Source organism: Urocitellus parryii, chromosome 11 (genome assembly GCF_045843805.1).
Source record: "Urocitellus parryii isolate mUroPar1 chromosome 11, mUroPar1.hap1, whole genome shotgun sequence".
NCBI lineage: Eukaryota > Metazoa > Chordata > Mammalia > Rodentia > Sciuridae > Urocitellus > Urocitellus parryii.
The window spans coordinates 15,732,433-15,748,649 of record NC_135541.1 but is presented as its reverse complement, the minus strand read 5'-3'; the positions used below and the strand labels follow the sequence as shown (position 1 = coordinate 15,748,649).

The 16,217-nt window shown below is 47.2% G+C and overlaps 1 protein-coding gene across 1 annotated transcript; it reads left to right on the top strand.

Moving 5' to 3' along the window:
- Window positions 1-6,207: 6,207 nt before the first annotated feature.
- Kdf1 (keratinocyte differentiation factor 1) lies at window positions 6,208-14,698 on the top strand. Its single transcript, XM_026391773.2, has 4 exons — window positions 6,208-6,239; window positions 12,490-13,557; window positions 14,079-14,153; window positions 14,616-14,698. Exons 2-4 carry the CDS (start codon window positions 12,522-12,524, stop codon window positions 14,696-14,698), a joined length of 1,194 nt encoding a protein of 397 aa, XP_026247558.2. The 5' UTR covers window positions 6,208-6,239; window positions 12,490-12,521.
- The last annotated feature ends 1,519 nt before the right edge of the window (window positions 14,699-16,217 follow it).

The following is a 16,217-nucleotide window of genomic DNA, read 5'->3' as shown; positions in this document are numbered from 1 at the left end:
AAAAAAAAAAAAAAAAGAATACCAGCCACTCAGATGGCTGAGGCAGGAGGATTTCAAGTTTGAGGCCAGACTGGGAAACTTAAAAATAAAAGAAAAATTAAAGTGTGGGGATATGGGTCAATGGTAAAGCGCTTGCCTAGCATGTGTGAAACTCAATCCCCAGTACCACAAAAAAAATTAAAAAATAAAAAAGATTATATTCACACTGGCACTAAGGATTCTATCTCTGATCCTGTGACACTGAAGTTCTGGCCATTTCCACTGTTGTGTGCTGCCCCCTAGAGTCCCTTGAGAGAAGCACATCAGAGGCAAGTTCCAGACCCAAGAGGAAGGGAGGCCTGGGAGGCCTGGGAAGCCTTGGCTGCCTGGCGCTGGCTCCACACACCACCATCCAGATTCCCCAGCCCACTGCTCCTCCCCAGCCCTAAAGCTGCACTGTTGCATCTTCTAAATAACACTCTGAATGTCATCCATAAGTACATCTGTGATGTGCCTGACTGTCTCACAAGTTCTCAAATCCCACTGTTTGCATTCTTGTACCCTAAACTTATACTCCAAGGCAGAAATCCAGAAACATCCTTGATACCTCCCTCTTACCCCAGTCTGTCACCAGCCCAAAAGCATGAATGGTGGCAGAGGAAGGTGACCAGAAAAGTAAAAATCAAATGGGAGCAGTCTCATCAATGGTGAAAGTAGAGGGTCAGGACAATGGCCCCAGGTCAAGGCCAACAAGGAAGCTCTGGTTACAAAGGGAGGCCTCTGGGTTGGGAGTGGTTCAGTGGCCCAGAGGGTGTAGCATGCAGGGGGCCTACAGTATCACAGAGGAGGGTAAAAAAAAGGCAACCTTCTCATCTGTTTAGAAAGAGGTCCAAGCACAGCTTGAAGGGCTTGGAGTAAGGAGCACTGGATAGAGACAGGGTTCCCATCCAGCTCCATGACCCACCCAGAGCACAGCCTTGGGTAAACAGCGTGACCTTGAAGGGCTGCCATTCTCCCCCCCCTCCCCTGTAAAGTGATAGCCCTCCTCATTGTTGTAAGGATCAAATAAAAGGTGGATTATTAATCTGGAAAATTCATCCATCCTAGGAGACCTCTCTTTCCTTTGTCATGCAGAATGCTGGATCAATGAGACACCCAGTTGTAGTTTCAAAGAGTGTGGTGTTTTGTTGTTGTTGTTGTTGTTTGTTTGTTTGTTTTAATTGACAAGTAAAAATTGTATATATGACTTGAGTTTTTATCTGTGTGGGCACTGGGGATCAAACTCAGGGCCTTGTGCACACCAGACAAGTACTCTGCCTGTGAGAAACGCCCCCAACATTTTTTTCTTTTTTTGTTTTTAGACAAGGTTTTGCTAAGTTGCCCAGGCTGGCCTTGAACTTGTGATCCTCCAGTTTCAGCCTCCTGAGTAGCCAGGATTTGGCGTGGGTCATTGAGGACTGGGGTTAAGAGGAGGGACTGATCACCATGCCAGCCTTGGTTTTTAAAATTATGGTATTGGGCTGGGGATGTGGCTCAAGAAGTACCGCGCTCGCCTGGCATGCCTGCAGCCCGTGTTCGATCCTCAGCACCACATACAAAGATGTTGTGTCCGCCAAAAACTAGAAAATAAATATTAAAAAATTCTCTCTCTAAAAATAAAAAATAAAAATAAAATAAAATAAAATTATGGTATTTATATAAAACAAAGTTTGCCATTTAAGCCATTTTTAAGGGCTGGGGATGTGGCTCAAGAGGTAGTGCGCTCGCCTGGCATGCGTGTGGCCCGGGTTCGATCCTCAGCACCACATACAAACAAAGATTTTGTGTCCGCCAACTAAAAAAATAAAAATAAAATATTAAAAATTCTCTCCCTCTCCTCTCTCACTCTCTCTTTAAAAAAAAAAGCCATTTTTAAGTATAAATTCAGCAGCATGAATTATACTCAAAATGTTGTGCAATCATCACCTCTATTTCAAAAACCTTTTCATCACCCCAAACAGAACTCTGAACCTATTAGGCAATAACTTCCCATTCCCCCCTTGCTCCAGCCTCTGATAACCTCTAATCTTTCTGTGTCTGTGAATCAACTATTCACAATATTTCAGATAAGTGAAATCATGCAACATTTGGCTTTGTGTCTGGCTTATTTCACTAAGCATAATGTCTTCAAAGTTCATTCATAGAATAGCATACATCAGACCTTCATTCCTTTTTATGGCTGAATAATATTCCACTGTACATATATGCCATTTTTTTTTTAATCCATCCACCTATTAATGGACACTTGGGCTTTTCCACCTTTTGGCTATTATGAATAATGCTGCAGTACTGACATACATCTCTTTGGGTCCCTGCTTTTAGTTCTTTTGGATATGTGTCTGGAATATTGCTGGGTTTTACCATTTTTTAACATGTATTTTGACAAGGGGAAGGGCCCTTGGAACAGGGCCCAATATTTTTGAGTGTCCCACACTCAAAAGGGACAGGAAAAAGATGGGAGGTAGTTTCAGTGTGACCGTGATCAGGAATAATAGCTAACCAAGCTGGGTGCAGTGGCTCATGCCTGTAATCCCAGAGATTGTGGAGCTGAGACAGAAGGATGGCAAATTCAAGGCCAGCCTGGGCAACTTTGTGAGGTACTAAGAAGCTTAGCAAGACTCTGTCTTGAAAAGGATTGGGGATGTAATTCAGTGGTAAAGTACTCTGGGGTCAATTCCCCAGTACAAAAAAAAAAAAAAAAAAGAAGAAGAAGCTATTTGCCTATTGCATAATACTCCACATAACCCATAGGGGAAATATTATCCCTATTTTTATGAAGAGAAGGGAATGGCTTGCCCAAGGCCACATAACTGGTATGAGGCAGGGCTGGAGCCCTAAAGCAAGGTTCCCTCACATGCCACAGAGGTAGCCAGTGGTTCAGAAAAGAAATTCTCCCCTTCCCTTCTCTTTTCCACCTTCCCTCCCTTCCTTTCTTCCGTCCTGATTTTTCTTTCTAGGTAAATAAAGTAGATCTGAGCTGCTTCAGTAATAATCTTTTTTTTCAGTCATAATCCTAATCTACAGCATTTTAAGGACCACTGAATTGGAATTTTGTAGTACAACTGTGCATTTTTATAAGTTCTAGAAAAACCAACTATGGATACAGAAGAAAAGATTAGTGGTTACCAAGGACTGGGTTTGAGAGGAGGGACTGATTGTAAAGGGGTATGAGGAAATTTTGGGGGGAGATGGAACTGATTTATATTTTTTGGGGGGTACTGGGGATTGAACCCAGGGGCACTTAGCCACTGAGCCACAGATTTTTATATTTTATTTAGAGACAGGGTCTTGCTTAGGGCCTCACTAAGTTGCTGAGGATGGCTTTGAACTGGGGATCCTCCTGCCTCAGCCTCCTGAGCTACTGGGATCACAGGCGTGCGCCACCACACTTGTCTTAATATATCTTGATTGCAATTGTATGCAATTTTCAAAACTCATAGAACTGTACACTAAAAAGGGTGAATTCTGCTGTGCAAATTATGACTTAATTTTTTTTTTTTTGGCATGGTGCTCATTTGACAGATGCTCTACCACCCAGCTATACCCCCTGGCCAATACCTTGATTTTTAAAGAAAAAGAAAAAAAATGGGGGCTGGGGATGTGGCTCAAGTGGTAGCGCACTTGCCTGGCATGCGTGCGGCCCGGGTTCGATCCTCAGCACCACATACCAACAAAGATGTTGTGTCCGCAGAGAACTAAAAAATAAATATTAAAAATTCTCTCTCTCTCTCTCTCTCCTGTCTCACTCTCTCTTTAAAAAAAAAAAAAAGAAAAAAAATGAATAAATAAATGAATAGGGAAAAAAACCTAAATGAGATTCTCACAAGTTTGCATACCTTAAGAACTTTGCAAGCAACAGCACCCTTAATTATTTAGCACTAGAGCACAAATTTCTGTTTTCTTTCATTATAAAACAAAAGCCCTTAATCTACCATCCTACTCAAGACCCAGACCATTATTAACAATGAAGTCTGCCTTTAGATTTCCTGTATTTCGTCTCTATTCCTCTCTACACCTAAGTAATAATTATTCTCAATCTTCTGGTTCCTCATCCCCTTGCTCTTTTTTTTTTTAATATTTACTTTTTAGTTGTAGTTGGACACAATGTCTTTATTTTATTTATTTATTTTTATGTGGTGCTGAGGATCGAACCCAGGGCCTGGCACGTGCTAGGCAAGTGCTCTACCACTGAGCCACAACCCCAGTCCACCCTGGCTCTTGTTTTAATAGTTTTTTTTTTTTTTACATATAAATTAGACTGAACTATATGAATGTCACTTTTTTATGTCAAATAACAGCAATTTCATGATTCAACCTAATCATGCCTACACACAGCAGTTCTAGGTATTTTTGAACTGCATGAAAACAATCCCATTCTGTATGCAATCTCCGGGACTCTCCTTTTTCCACTCCGTATTATATTAACCCAATCCATCCAAATTGCTGTTTTTCATTTATTTTCTACTGCTGTATAATTATTGCTTTGCTTGATTTTTTTCCACATTTATCTCCCATTAGCAGTATTGTGTGTTTTCCATGTGGGACTACCATGGACAATGTTTCTTTTCTTTTTTGGGGGGCGGGTACAGGGGATTCAACTCAGGGGTACTCAGCCACTGAGCCAGATCTTCAGCCCTATTTTGTATTTTATTTAGAGACAGGGTCTCACTTGAGCTGCTTAATGCCTCACAGTTGCTGAGGCTGACTTTGAACTGCCAAACCTCCTGTCTCTGCCTCCCAAGCCGCTGGGATTACAGACCTGCACCACCGCCACCGCTTCCATCTATGAACAATGTTTTTATTAACATTCTTTTCCACATTTCCTCCTAGTATCTGATTGCAAGAGATTTTTTTGGCTGTGCCTTAGAAATAGACTTGCTGGGTCTTACAGTACACAGATGTGCACTGTGAGTTGATTAGACCCATTTTCTCAGCTCCAAATGAGAATACAATGTGCCTCTTGCCCAAGGAGGGAACGTGTGTGAGATGTGTTGGAAGGGTTGCTGTTAAGGCTTTGCTGGAAACTGCACGCCTATGTCTAACTTAGCCAATGAACTTTTTCATATCTTTTATCTCACTGTTCATCCATTTTTTATTCCTCCCAGGTGGGGAGAGGTACCATTCTTTCTCCTTTTTGACAAGAGAAGGAAAGTGCCTTGTTCAAAAGTCAAATAGTTTGTGCCAACTGCCTGAGCAAATAATTTCCCCTCTCTAAGCCTCAGTTTCCACATCAGTAAAATGAGACTGATAATATCTGACTCCACAGATAAGTGGAAGGATTAATACCATGCAAGCTGGGAGTTTAGCTTAGATCCTGGAAAAGCTCCCTAAGTCATTTGTTTATTGGCCCTATTGTTATTAAGGGTAGCAGGAAATCAGGGTAGGGTGAATTCTGACTTCTTGCCACCCAATAGTGTTTGCCTCCTGCAGGACCCCCTTACTACTCTTGGAAGGCAGTGATCATAACCCGTTTTGGCTTCCTCTGTTGATCCAGAAGATACCTCTCAGAGCTGCATAGCCTGACGCTCTCTCCATCCTACTTGGGCAGCTCTGGAGCAGAGCTTCACCTGTAGATTTCCCGAAACAGATGAGAGGGTGAACTGACTACTGGGCAAAGAACTCAGGTCCCCGGTTCTGCCTAAGGAAATCGGCGTCAAGCCATTTTCAGTGGAGAGTATTTGCTGAAAACATAGAATGTGCCAGGCCCTGTGAGGGACATCAGGAATATAGGAGAAGACCAGACCGGTCCTTAAGGTCAGAGGCTAAAAAGAGGAGAAAGAAGACAAGAAAACAACCTGCTGAGTACCGTGGCAGGGAAGTTCAGAGAACTGTTCCACATTACAGAAAACAGGCAGGCTCCGGGAAGGCTCCCCAGACATGCCTTAGACCTGGAGCCTTAAGGGCGCTGGGAGGCTGCAGGGACGCCCGCCCATTGACAGGAGGAGAGCCCGGGGCCTGCACTCGCCCGCCGCCCCCGCGGGGCCTCACTCTCCGGGCTAGGCCGTCCGGCTGAGCGCCGGGGCCCAGCCCAGGTGCCCGCCCAGCGCCCCGGGGCGGGGCTTCAGCCCAGGTGCGCGGCGGCAGCACTTCGCGGAGGCAGGAAGTGTGTCCCCAGCGGCGGCCCGTGGAGCGCTCCCGCGAGACGCTCACCTGCGCCCCAGGTGAGCGGCGAAGGGGGCGGGGGAAGCGCTGAGCCGGAGGCCGCTCACCTGGCGGGACAGGTAAGCCCCGCGCGGGCCCGAGGGGGCGCGAACTGGGGCGGCGCCAGGGGGGGAGCCCCTCGAGGCTGCGCCAGAACGGGGGAGGGTCCCAGGTTCCGACCCCCGGGGGCTGCCCTCCCACTTCCGGGGTGCGCGGGCCGGGCCCGGGAGCGGCCTGAGCGGGCGTTGGGGCTGGGCAGGCAGAGTGGGGCGAGGGGGCCGTGCGCGCCCGAGGGCTGGGGACTGGGTGCGGGAGCCGCGCTCGCCCGAGGGTGGGAACGGCGTCGGGGCGAGGGCCGAGCTCACTCCGAGGACCGGTGTCAGGACCCGGGAGCGGCTGCGTCTGCCCGCGGGCGGAGGCCGTGCAGCTGCAGGGATGGCGCTCGCCCCGAGGGCAGTGCTGGCAAGAGGCTGCGCCCGTCCCGGGCAGCGCAGGGTCTGGCTCCCCTTGACCCAGGACCAGGCGCCCACGGACAGGGAGTCTTGGGCTGCTCCTTTGCGGCGGGACACTGAAGGTGCATGGATGCCCGCCGCCCGAGCCGATGGCTGTTTGGTGAGCGGGGCTGCTCCTCCCGCCGGGTGTTGGGCTTGGCTGGGCACAGGGGTGGGACAGAGGTTGCTGCGGCCGGACTGCCCTGGGGTCCCTGGGAGGAGGGTCCAGGACTGAAGTGCATCCGTTCGTGGGGACTATGGCGGAAAGGTGAAACATTAGAGGGAAGTGGGCCGAGCTAGGGATCATCTCTGTGGTACCTTGGAGGGCTCAGTGACTGAGCTCCTCTCAGATGCCAGGCACTCTGCTAAACCCCTGTACACTGTGTTTCATTGACTCTTCATAGGAAGACCACGAAGGTACTCTCTTTCCTTATTTAAAAGATGAGGAACCTGAGGCCAAAGAGTCTTGCCCCCAGCCAAAATAGAGGCCTCCCTCACTCACTAAACCAGGAGAGTGTTCCTAAGATTGGGGCGGTAGCAGCATGGAGGGGAAGATATACCCTGCAAGAAATAGACTGACTTCAGGAGGAGAAACAGAAGCCAGGCACTGACCCCAGGTCTTGGTCCCCACATCATCCCACCCCTCTAGAGGTGCATGGCACAGAGCAAAATGCATGGGTTCCAGAGCCTGGCAGAACATAGCATAAATACTGCTTCATCCTTTTTCAGCTTGGTGTCTTGTGACAAGGCACTTCACCTCTCTCAGCTTCAGGTTTCGGATCTGTAAAGTGGGGGTATAGTACAGGGCAATTGTGAAAGTCCTCTTGGGCTAGAGCCTGTTCCTGAACATTCACTGCTATATCCTCAGCATTTAATATAGTGCTGGGCCCAACAATAAATATGTTGGATTAATTTAATCAACAGTAGCAAGTCCTAAAGGTTTGGAGGTGGGGAAGGAGACGGTGATCCAGCCCTGATGCTCTTACAAATTCAGAGCTCAGTATGGTTGAACAGTGTAGATCATCCCACACTCCAGATGAAGGCCTGAGCCTAGAATACTCAGGGGTCCCCATGTGGGCCTCCTGGGACACAGGCTGTCCACAGAGCTGGTAGCTTTGACTGCCTCTTTCCTTACAAGTAACAAATGGGCTGGGATGGTTGTCAAGAGCCCTCTTTTGAGAACTGGGATGGAAGTGGATGAGAGTCTGGGGCCAGGCCAATTGGGTACAAATAAAAGTGTGGCTATGGACAACTTATTTAACCTTTCTGTGCTTCTGTATATAATACCATAAAGAGAGTGGTCAGAATTAATTGGTTTATTACAGACAAAGCAGTTAGAACAATGTAAGCCATCAATAATCACTTTCTCTAAACTCTCAAGGCAGGGAGTTTTGTCTGTTTCATCACTGTATTCACAGAATTTAGAACGATGTCTGGCATGTAGTAGGCCTTCAGTAAATATTTGTAAATTCAGTGAATGGGTTAAGCATGGTGTTGCATGCCTGTAATCCCAGCAACTCTGGAAGCTGAGGCAGGTGGATTGTGAGGTCAAACCCTGCCTTGGCAATGGCGAGTCACTGAGCAACTCAGTGAGACCCTGTCTCTAAATAAAATACAAAATAGGGCTGGGGATGTGGTTCAGTGGTTAAGCACCTGGGTTCAATCCCTGGTTAAAAAAAAAAAAAAAAAAAAAAAAGAATAAATAAGTCTGTGCCCAACCCCACATTGCTCAAACCATGGCAAAGATTTTTAATCAGGTGCCCCTGAATTTAAAGTCACTTATTACAATTTCAGAGATGAGATTTCACATACCCTCTCCTCTGGATTGTTGTGAAAGTCCTCTTGGGACTTTCTGGTCAGCCTATGGCCTTTTTCTTCTACCCAGTGGTCCTAATTCTACCCTGTTGTCCTATAAAATGTGTCTGTTTCCTGAAATACCTTCTGAACCTGACCTTGCTCCACACGCTGAAACAGAAAGGGAGCCCACACAGTTCTTGCCCTTCTGGGTCCTGGTTCTTGGAGAGAGAGGCTCATCTTAAAACAGATGGCACTGGGCTGGGGATGTGGCTCAAGCTGTAGCGCGCTCGTCTGGAATGCGTGCGACCTGGGTTCGATCCTCAGCACCACATACAAAAAAACAAAGATGTTGTGTCCGCCAATAACTAAAAAATAAATATTAAAAAATTCTCTCTCTCTCTCTCTCTAAAAAAATAAAAAATAAAATAAAAAAAAAATAAAACAGATGGCACAAGGCTGACCCAGCCCTCAGAGCCCAGGTGAAGGCTGTGGGGAGGGGTTTCCATCTGACTAGGGGTTCTCCAGGTCCATGCAGGAGGAGTGCTGTGTGACCTGTGGAGTGGAAGAGTTGCAGGAATAAAAAAAACTCCTGTATCCTCCTCACCCCTCCACTGTCCAACATTCCTCCCTCTAGCTCTAGGTTTTTGTTGGTTGGTTTGAACCATTTGAGATTAGGTTGCCGAGGTTCATCTAAACCCCTAAGTGCTTTAGTGTATATTGCATAAGAATAAGAACAGTATCTTAAATAATTATAGCAATCAAATTCAGAAAATTTAATATTGGCATATTACTAATAAATAATTATCCATATTAGCTAGTCTGTTTTCTAATTTCAATAATTATCCACATTAGCTAGTTTTCCAAATTTTCCTCCTTTTCCCCAGTTCTATCCAGGATCACACAGCATATGTTATCATGTCTCCCAAACTGGGCTAGTCTTACGTGTCCTCATGATCACATTCAGGATAATCATTTCATCGGGTGTGCTTTGTAGTGGTGGGTCCTTCTTAGTGCATAGGATCAGGAGGCACCTGATGTCATTTCATCACATTATTAGTTATATTAACTTTGATCATTTGATTAAAGTGGTGTCTGCCAGATTTCTCTAATTTGCGGTGTTTTTTTTTTTCTTCAAAGTTTTCATTGGCTGCAAGTAGTAGGGAAGGAGGTAGCCTTAAAGGTCCTTAATGGTTAGAGAAGATGGTGGGCCTGTTCAGGGAGATGGCATTGTTTTGCTGATGGCACACCACCTATAAGGGCCAGAATGGAACTAGAAAAAAGATATCTTGGTGCTCAGTCCTTTCTTCCTCATACTTCACCAGGTTTTAGGACCCCAGTGTCATTAAATCAGGGGCAAAAAGATAAAGAATAGTATCTCAGAAAATATAGGCTAAGGACAGTTAGTGCCCAGCAAATCCTTATATGTGATCAAAAACCCTCCCAAAGCCAGGCACAGAGGCATAAGCCTGTAATCCCAGAGGCTCATGAGGCCAAAGCAGGAGGATCACAAGTTCAAGGCCATCCTCAGCAACTTAGTGAGACCTTGTCCCAAAATAAAAAATGAAAAGGCTGGGCATATAGCTCAGTGATAGAGAGTCCCTAGATTTGATCCCCAGCCCCTACAAAAAAAGACTTTCCAAATACACCACTGCCTATTCTTCCTCAGGTAACTATTTATTCCCATAATGCCTCATTATATCTTACATCTTCTACCTTACAGGCTTTTAAGAATCTGTTTTTCGGGCTGGGGATGTGGCTCAAGCGGTAGCATGCTCGCCTGGCATGCGTGTGGCCCTCATGCCTCAGCACCACATACAAACAAAGATGTTGTGTCCACCGAAAAACTAAAAAATAAATATTAAATATCTCTCTCTCTCTTAAAAAAATTATTTATTAAAAAAAATCTGTTTTTCTACAAATGCATGTGTGAATCACCAAGTACAGGGTCTATAGTTCATTAATCTTCTACAGTGCCTGACAGAGCCAGGCTCAGTATTTATAAGTGAATAAAGTCTTAGCTCTGAGCCTCCTAGCAACCAAGTCAGAAAGAGAATGAAGATGTAGTTTGTGTCTCAGTTTTCTCTAATCAGAGGAAGCAAAACTTCTTGGTGTTAAATATTGTTTAGGAGAGCAGCTGAGTTAGACAGGGGACCTATTACTTTCCCATGTCTGATATGAAGGACAAAAAGAAGGAAGGGAAGGTGCTAGTGATCAGGTTTCATAGCAAGTGGATAGAAAGGCATTTCTTGAGTCCTTCAGCAGCTCTGTGCCACGCTTCCCAAGAGTAGGAAAGAACCAAGGAGTCCATTTCTCATAAAGTGAGATCCTGAGAAATCTTTTTGTTTTGTGGTAAAATATACATTAAAATTACCATTTTAATATTTTTTAACCACTTTTTTTTTTTTTTGTACCAGGGATTGAACGCGGGGACACTTAACCCCTGAGCCACTTCCCCAGCCCTTTTTATATTTTATTTAGAGACAGAGTCTCACTGAGTTACCTAGCACCTCACTACATTTGTGAGCTGGCTTTGAACTCATGATCTTTCTGCCTCAGCCTCTTGAGCCACTGGGATTACAGGTATGCGCCACTGTGCCCAGCTTTTTAAAATACTTTTAAGCTTACAGTTCTATGATATTAAGTACAATCACATTCTTACACAACTATCACCACCATCCATCTCCAGAATTTCATCGTCCCCGGATGAAAGTCTACCTATTCAACCCTAATTCCCCATTCCCTCTGCCCCAGCTCCTAGCAACCACCATTATACTTTCTGTCTCTATGAATTTAGTTATTCTGGATATTAATTAATTTATTTATTTTTGCAGTACTAGGAATTGAATTTAGGGATGCTCTACCACCAAACTGTAATTATTTTGAGACAGGGTCTTGCTAAGTTACTGAGGCTGGCATGGAGTTTGTGATCCTCTTGCCTCAGCCTCTTGAGTAGCTGGGATATAGGTATGCACCACTGTCCCCAACTATTTGATATATTTAAGTAGTGCAATACAATATTTATTCTTTGCTTTCTGGCTTACATCACTTAGTATAATGTCTACAAGGGTTAAGCATTTTGTAGTATTATCAGAATTTCATTCCTTTTTTTAAAAAAAAAATTTAGCTGTAGATAGACAATATCTTCATTTTATTTATTTATTTTATGTGGTGTTGAGAATCAAACCCTGTGCCTCACATATGTTAGGCAAGTGCTCTACCACAATCCCAGCCCAAATTTCATTCCTTTTTAAAGCCATATAATATTTCATTGTCTGCATAGACCACATTTTCTTTAGCCATTCATTCATTGATGGAACATTTTGGGTTGTTTTTACTTCATGGCTACTGTGAGTAATGCTGTTGGGAGCATTATTTACAAATAGATATTCAAGACCATTTTCAAGTTTTTTGAGTATGCCCGAAACTGGAACTGCTGATATATATGGTAATTGTTTTATAAAATAATATTTTTTTCAGTGCCAGGGATGAAACCCATGAATGCTGGATTGAATGCTCTATCACTGACCTATGTCCTTAGCCCTTATGTTTAAATTTTTAAGGAACTCCATACTGTTTCCTACAGTACTTGGCCATTTTTGCTCTCACCAGCAACACACAGGGCTCTGTTCTACATCCTGCTAACACTTGTTTTCTGGGTTTTTGTTGTTTGTTTAGTTTATTTTTTTAATATTTATTTTATTTCTTAGTTTTAGGTGGACACAATATCTTTATTTTACATGTATGTGGTTCTGAGGATCGAACCCAGTACCTCATGCATGCTACTGGAGCACTCTACCACTGAGCCACAACCCCAGCCCCGTTGTTTGTTTAGTTTAAGTAGTCATTCGGTGGGTGTGAAGTCCCAGGAGATTTTTGAAATTTGGGTCAGACCAAAAAAGTTTCTCTTTGGGGAGAGAAGAGCACAAACAGATGGTTAATGGGCACGCTTGGCCTCTCAGAAGTCAGAAGTCTATTCTCTTTAGGACGACCGGAGCTTGTCCCTGTCCTCCAGTCCTGACTTCTTCCTGGCTTCTCCAGGCAGGTACCTGGCTGCAGGAGACCATGCAGTGAGCCATGCCCCGGCCAGGACAGCCCCGCCCATCATCTGGGCCACCTCGCTTGGGACCCTGGGAGCAGCCAACAGAGCTATGCTTGGAGGCGTATAATGAAACACCGCAGCACCCACCAGGCCGCCGCACCCGGAGGCCAGACCCCAAGGACCCTGGCCACCATGGGCCAGAGAGCATTACCTTCATCTCGGGCTCTGCAGAGCCAGCCACCGAGCCCCCAGCCTGCTGCCTGCTCTGGCGTCCCTGGGGGTGGGACTGGTGTCGGGCTGCTTTCTGCTTCCGCCGCTGCCGGGATTGCCTCCAGCGCTGCGGGGCCTGTGTGCGGGGCTGCAGCCCCTGCTTGTCTGCCGGGGACTCCACTGAGGAGGCTGCTGAGGCCAGCTGGGCCAAGGAGCACAATGGAGTACCCCCCAGCCCCGACCGCCCACCCCCTAGCCGCCGGGATGGCCAGCGGCTCAAGTCTGCTGTGGGCAGCAGCTTCAGCTACCCTGATGTCAAGCTCAAAGGCGTCCCTGTGTACCCCTACCGCAGCACCACCTCCCCAGCTCCGGACTCGGACTCCTGCTGCAAGGAGCCACTGGCCCAGCCCCCTCCCACACGGCACAGCCTGCCGAGCACCCTTGCCAGCAGTCCCCGAGGCTCAGAGGAGTACTACTCTTTCCACGAGTCGGACCTGGACCTGCCGGAGATGGGCAGCGGCTCTATGTCGAGCCGGGAAATCGACGTGCTCATATTCAAGAAGTTGACCGAGCTGTTCAGCGTACACCAGATCGACGAGCTGGCCAAATGCACGTCGGACACGGTGTTCCTGGAGAAGACCAGTAAGATCTCGGACCTGATCAGCAGCATCACGCAGGACTACCATCTGGACGAGCAGGACGCCGAGGGCCGCCTGGTGCGCGGCATTATTCGCATTAGTACCCGAAAGAGCCGCGCCCGCCCACAGACCTCAGAGGGGCGCTCCACCCGGGCTGCAGCCCCAGCTGCTGCCCCTGACAGTGGCCATGAGACTATGGTGGGCTCAGGTCTCAGCCAGGATGGTAGGTGGGACCAGAGAGTCAGAGTAGGGAAGGCTCTGGCCAAAGGAGGGGCTGGACTGGGGTCTTGGGCCATTGTGGGTCTTCCTTTCTCCCGTGCATTCCACTCCCCAGCTCCCACTCTGGCCCTTCCCAGTGAGATCTGAGAAAGGCTGAGAGGAGCATGCAGACCCTGCAAGCTCTCTGGTCATTGCTCTGTCCCAGAAGTGCAATGACCCACCCAGTCAACAATTTGACCTAATAGGCTCCTCCATTACTACTTGCCTGAGTAGCTTCCAGACCTAGCCTGGGGCCCATATGAACTTGAACCTCTAACATAGCCTGGCCTAACCAAAAGACCCACCTGCCCATCTACCACAGCAACTGACATGCACACATGCAGTTTATCTGTGTCCTTGTTTTTAAGCATTATTCCTCTAGCCCTACCCAGGGATGAGTGACCCCTCATTAGGCAGCAAACCGAATTAGGGGGTGGGGATAAAAGAATGTGAAATGATCACTGCTCCCTTATGTTCCCTTCCTAGAACTGACAGTGCAGATCTCCCAGGAGACAACAGCAGATGCCATCGCCCGGAAGCTGAGGCCATATGGAACCCCAGGTGTGGTCCTGATCCCACAAGGAATGCAGAGGGTGGGGGACTATCCTAGGGGCCCCTCACATGCCCCTTTCCCAGCTACTTTTTGGGATGGGGAGGATAAGGTCAGAAAGGGACAAGGGGGCTGAGCAGCCATAAACTCATCCCAGTCTTATAAACTGGCTTCAAATAGGAGGTGCCCGGAAAAAATGGGCTAGAAGGGACCCAATCCGAATTCCAGTCTTCAGCCTTCTGTTACAAAGGCACCCTGTGTGGTTCTACTGTCTTCTGGGCCTTCACAACAACCCCCTGGGAGAAGGAGGCTAGGATTCAGATGTTTAAAATTAAAAAAAAAAAAAGTCACCCAAGCTGAGTGACTTGACCAGGCTCAAGCCCTGCTCTGTTCCCTCTCATCAGGCTTCTCCCTGGCAGTGGGCCCTGGATGAACTCTTTGCCCTCTCTCAGCCTGTTTCCTCCTCCCACCAGGGTACCCAGCCAGCCATGACTCGGCCTTCCAGGGCACTGACACAGACTCCTCAGGGGCACCCCTGCTCCAGGTGTACTGCTAATCCCTGCTGGGTACAGCAGCACAACCCTTCTTGGGAGCAACGTACCCTACAAAATAAAGAGGCATCAGGACCTTCTTTGAGGGAGGCTGGACTGTGAGGCCAGAAGCAGTGCCCACTCTAGCTCTTCCTGCCTTCACTGACTGCTTCCTGGACCATGTGCATTTCACAGGGCCAAAGTGCCCACATCCCCAGCTGGCCTGACCCCTACCTGGACCTATTCCTTTCTGTGGATCAATCATGGAAAACAAAGACTTAAAGTTATCTTCCAGGACTGAATCCCAACTCTGTCCTCGTAATGTCACCCTAAGCAGTCATCATTGCAAACTTGAAGCTTAAGTAGACCGAGTTGTGGGTGGGCAGTGCCCACTTCACCTTATGCTATTGAGCAGTTTGTTCTAGCTAACAACCACAGTTGAAAGTACAAAGGTAATGGACTCCTATCTTATAATCTGGGCTACAACATAGTCCTTTCTGCCTGCTTTGCCTTGCCTAATGGCTGCCCAGGAGACAGGACATGGGTATGAGGCTGGGCTGTGTGGCAGAGTTGAGGTCATGATGTGAAGCAATACTGCCTGTGTTCCAAGAACAGTGTAGTACCTGAATAGCTTTTGGACTTCTCAGTTCTAGGGGTGCTTGTTGGCACCATTGCTGCTCCCCTTGTCCACTGCCTGCAGGGTGGCCTGTCAGCCATCCCAGTCCCCCCAAATCCCTGATCATTTGTCAGCAGCCCCCACCCAGCTTAACCCTGCTGCTCCCCTCCACCTCTTCCCTATGCTAACAGCACAGTGGTTTTCAGTTACCTTGGCCTTTCTTGCAACCCCAGAGTATAAGGGAACCTGGGGCTGAAAAGTCAAGGAATTAGTGGGTCACAGAGGTGGTAACTGCGGCTCTGGACCTGGAAGCTAACCTTGGGACAGTAGAAGGCTCCCCTTGCTTGGGCACCAGCATCCAGCCTATCCTTCACTGCTCCTCAAACAGGCATGTCTAATAAGATCCTTTCAGCAGAGACTGGGGCAGGTCCACCAACCCATCTTCAACTAATAAACAAGCTGGAAGATGTCCATGGTCTTCCATTCCTACCCCTTTATCTGCAGTCCTTTTTATGTCCCCATGGGCACCCTTTGGAAAGTGACTAGACAAACTACTTGTTTGTCCAGTTTCCTATTAGATACACAGGATACTCCCCTAGGGCTATGACCACGGGGCCCAGTTGTAGCTCCTGCAATCTAACTGGGCCCTTTCCTTAGGCTCTGTTGTCCCATCTAGGTCAAGGCCTGAGAATAAAACCAGGCTGGGGTGTGTGTAGCTCAGTGGCAGCATTTGTCTAGTAGTCAGGTCCTCCCTGGGTTTGATTTCCATCCAACCAACTGCAGAGCACCAGAGTAGGAGAGTGACACCAGTCCCTCCACTCCAGCCTCAGCCGTAAAGCACCTTTTTCTAGTAAACAGCCTTGTGAACTATCATCTGCATTCCCCCAAAACAGGATTTATCAAATTTGGGAAAGAGACAAAGGTAAGTG

Excerpts from the sequence above, each read along its gene's own strand:
- Kdf1 (XM_026391773.2), top strand. The coding sequence starts at position 12,522 with ATGCCCCGGCCAGGACAGCCCCGCCCATCATCTGGGCCACCTCGCTTG. Across the intron at positions 13,558-14,078 it reads CTCAGGTCTCAGCCAGGATG|AACTGACAGTGCAGATCTCC; the intron begins GTAGGTGGGACC and ends TTCCCTTCCTAG. Across the intron at positions 14,154-14,615 it reads GAGGCCATATGGAACCCCAG|GGTACCCAGCCAGCCATGAC; the intron begins GTGTGGTCCTGA and ends TCCTCCCACCAG.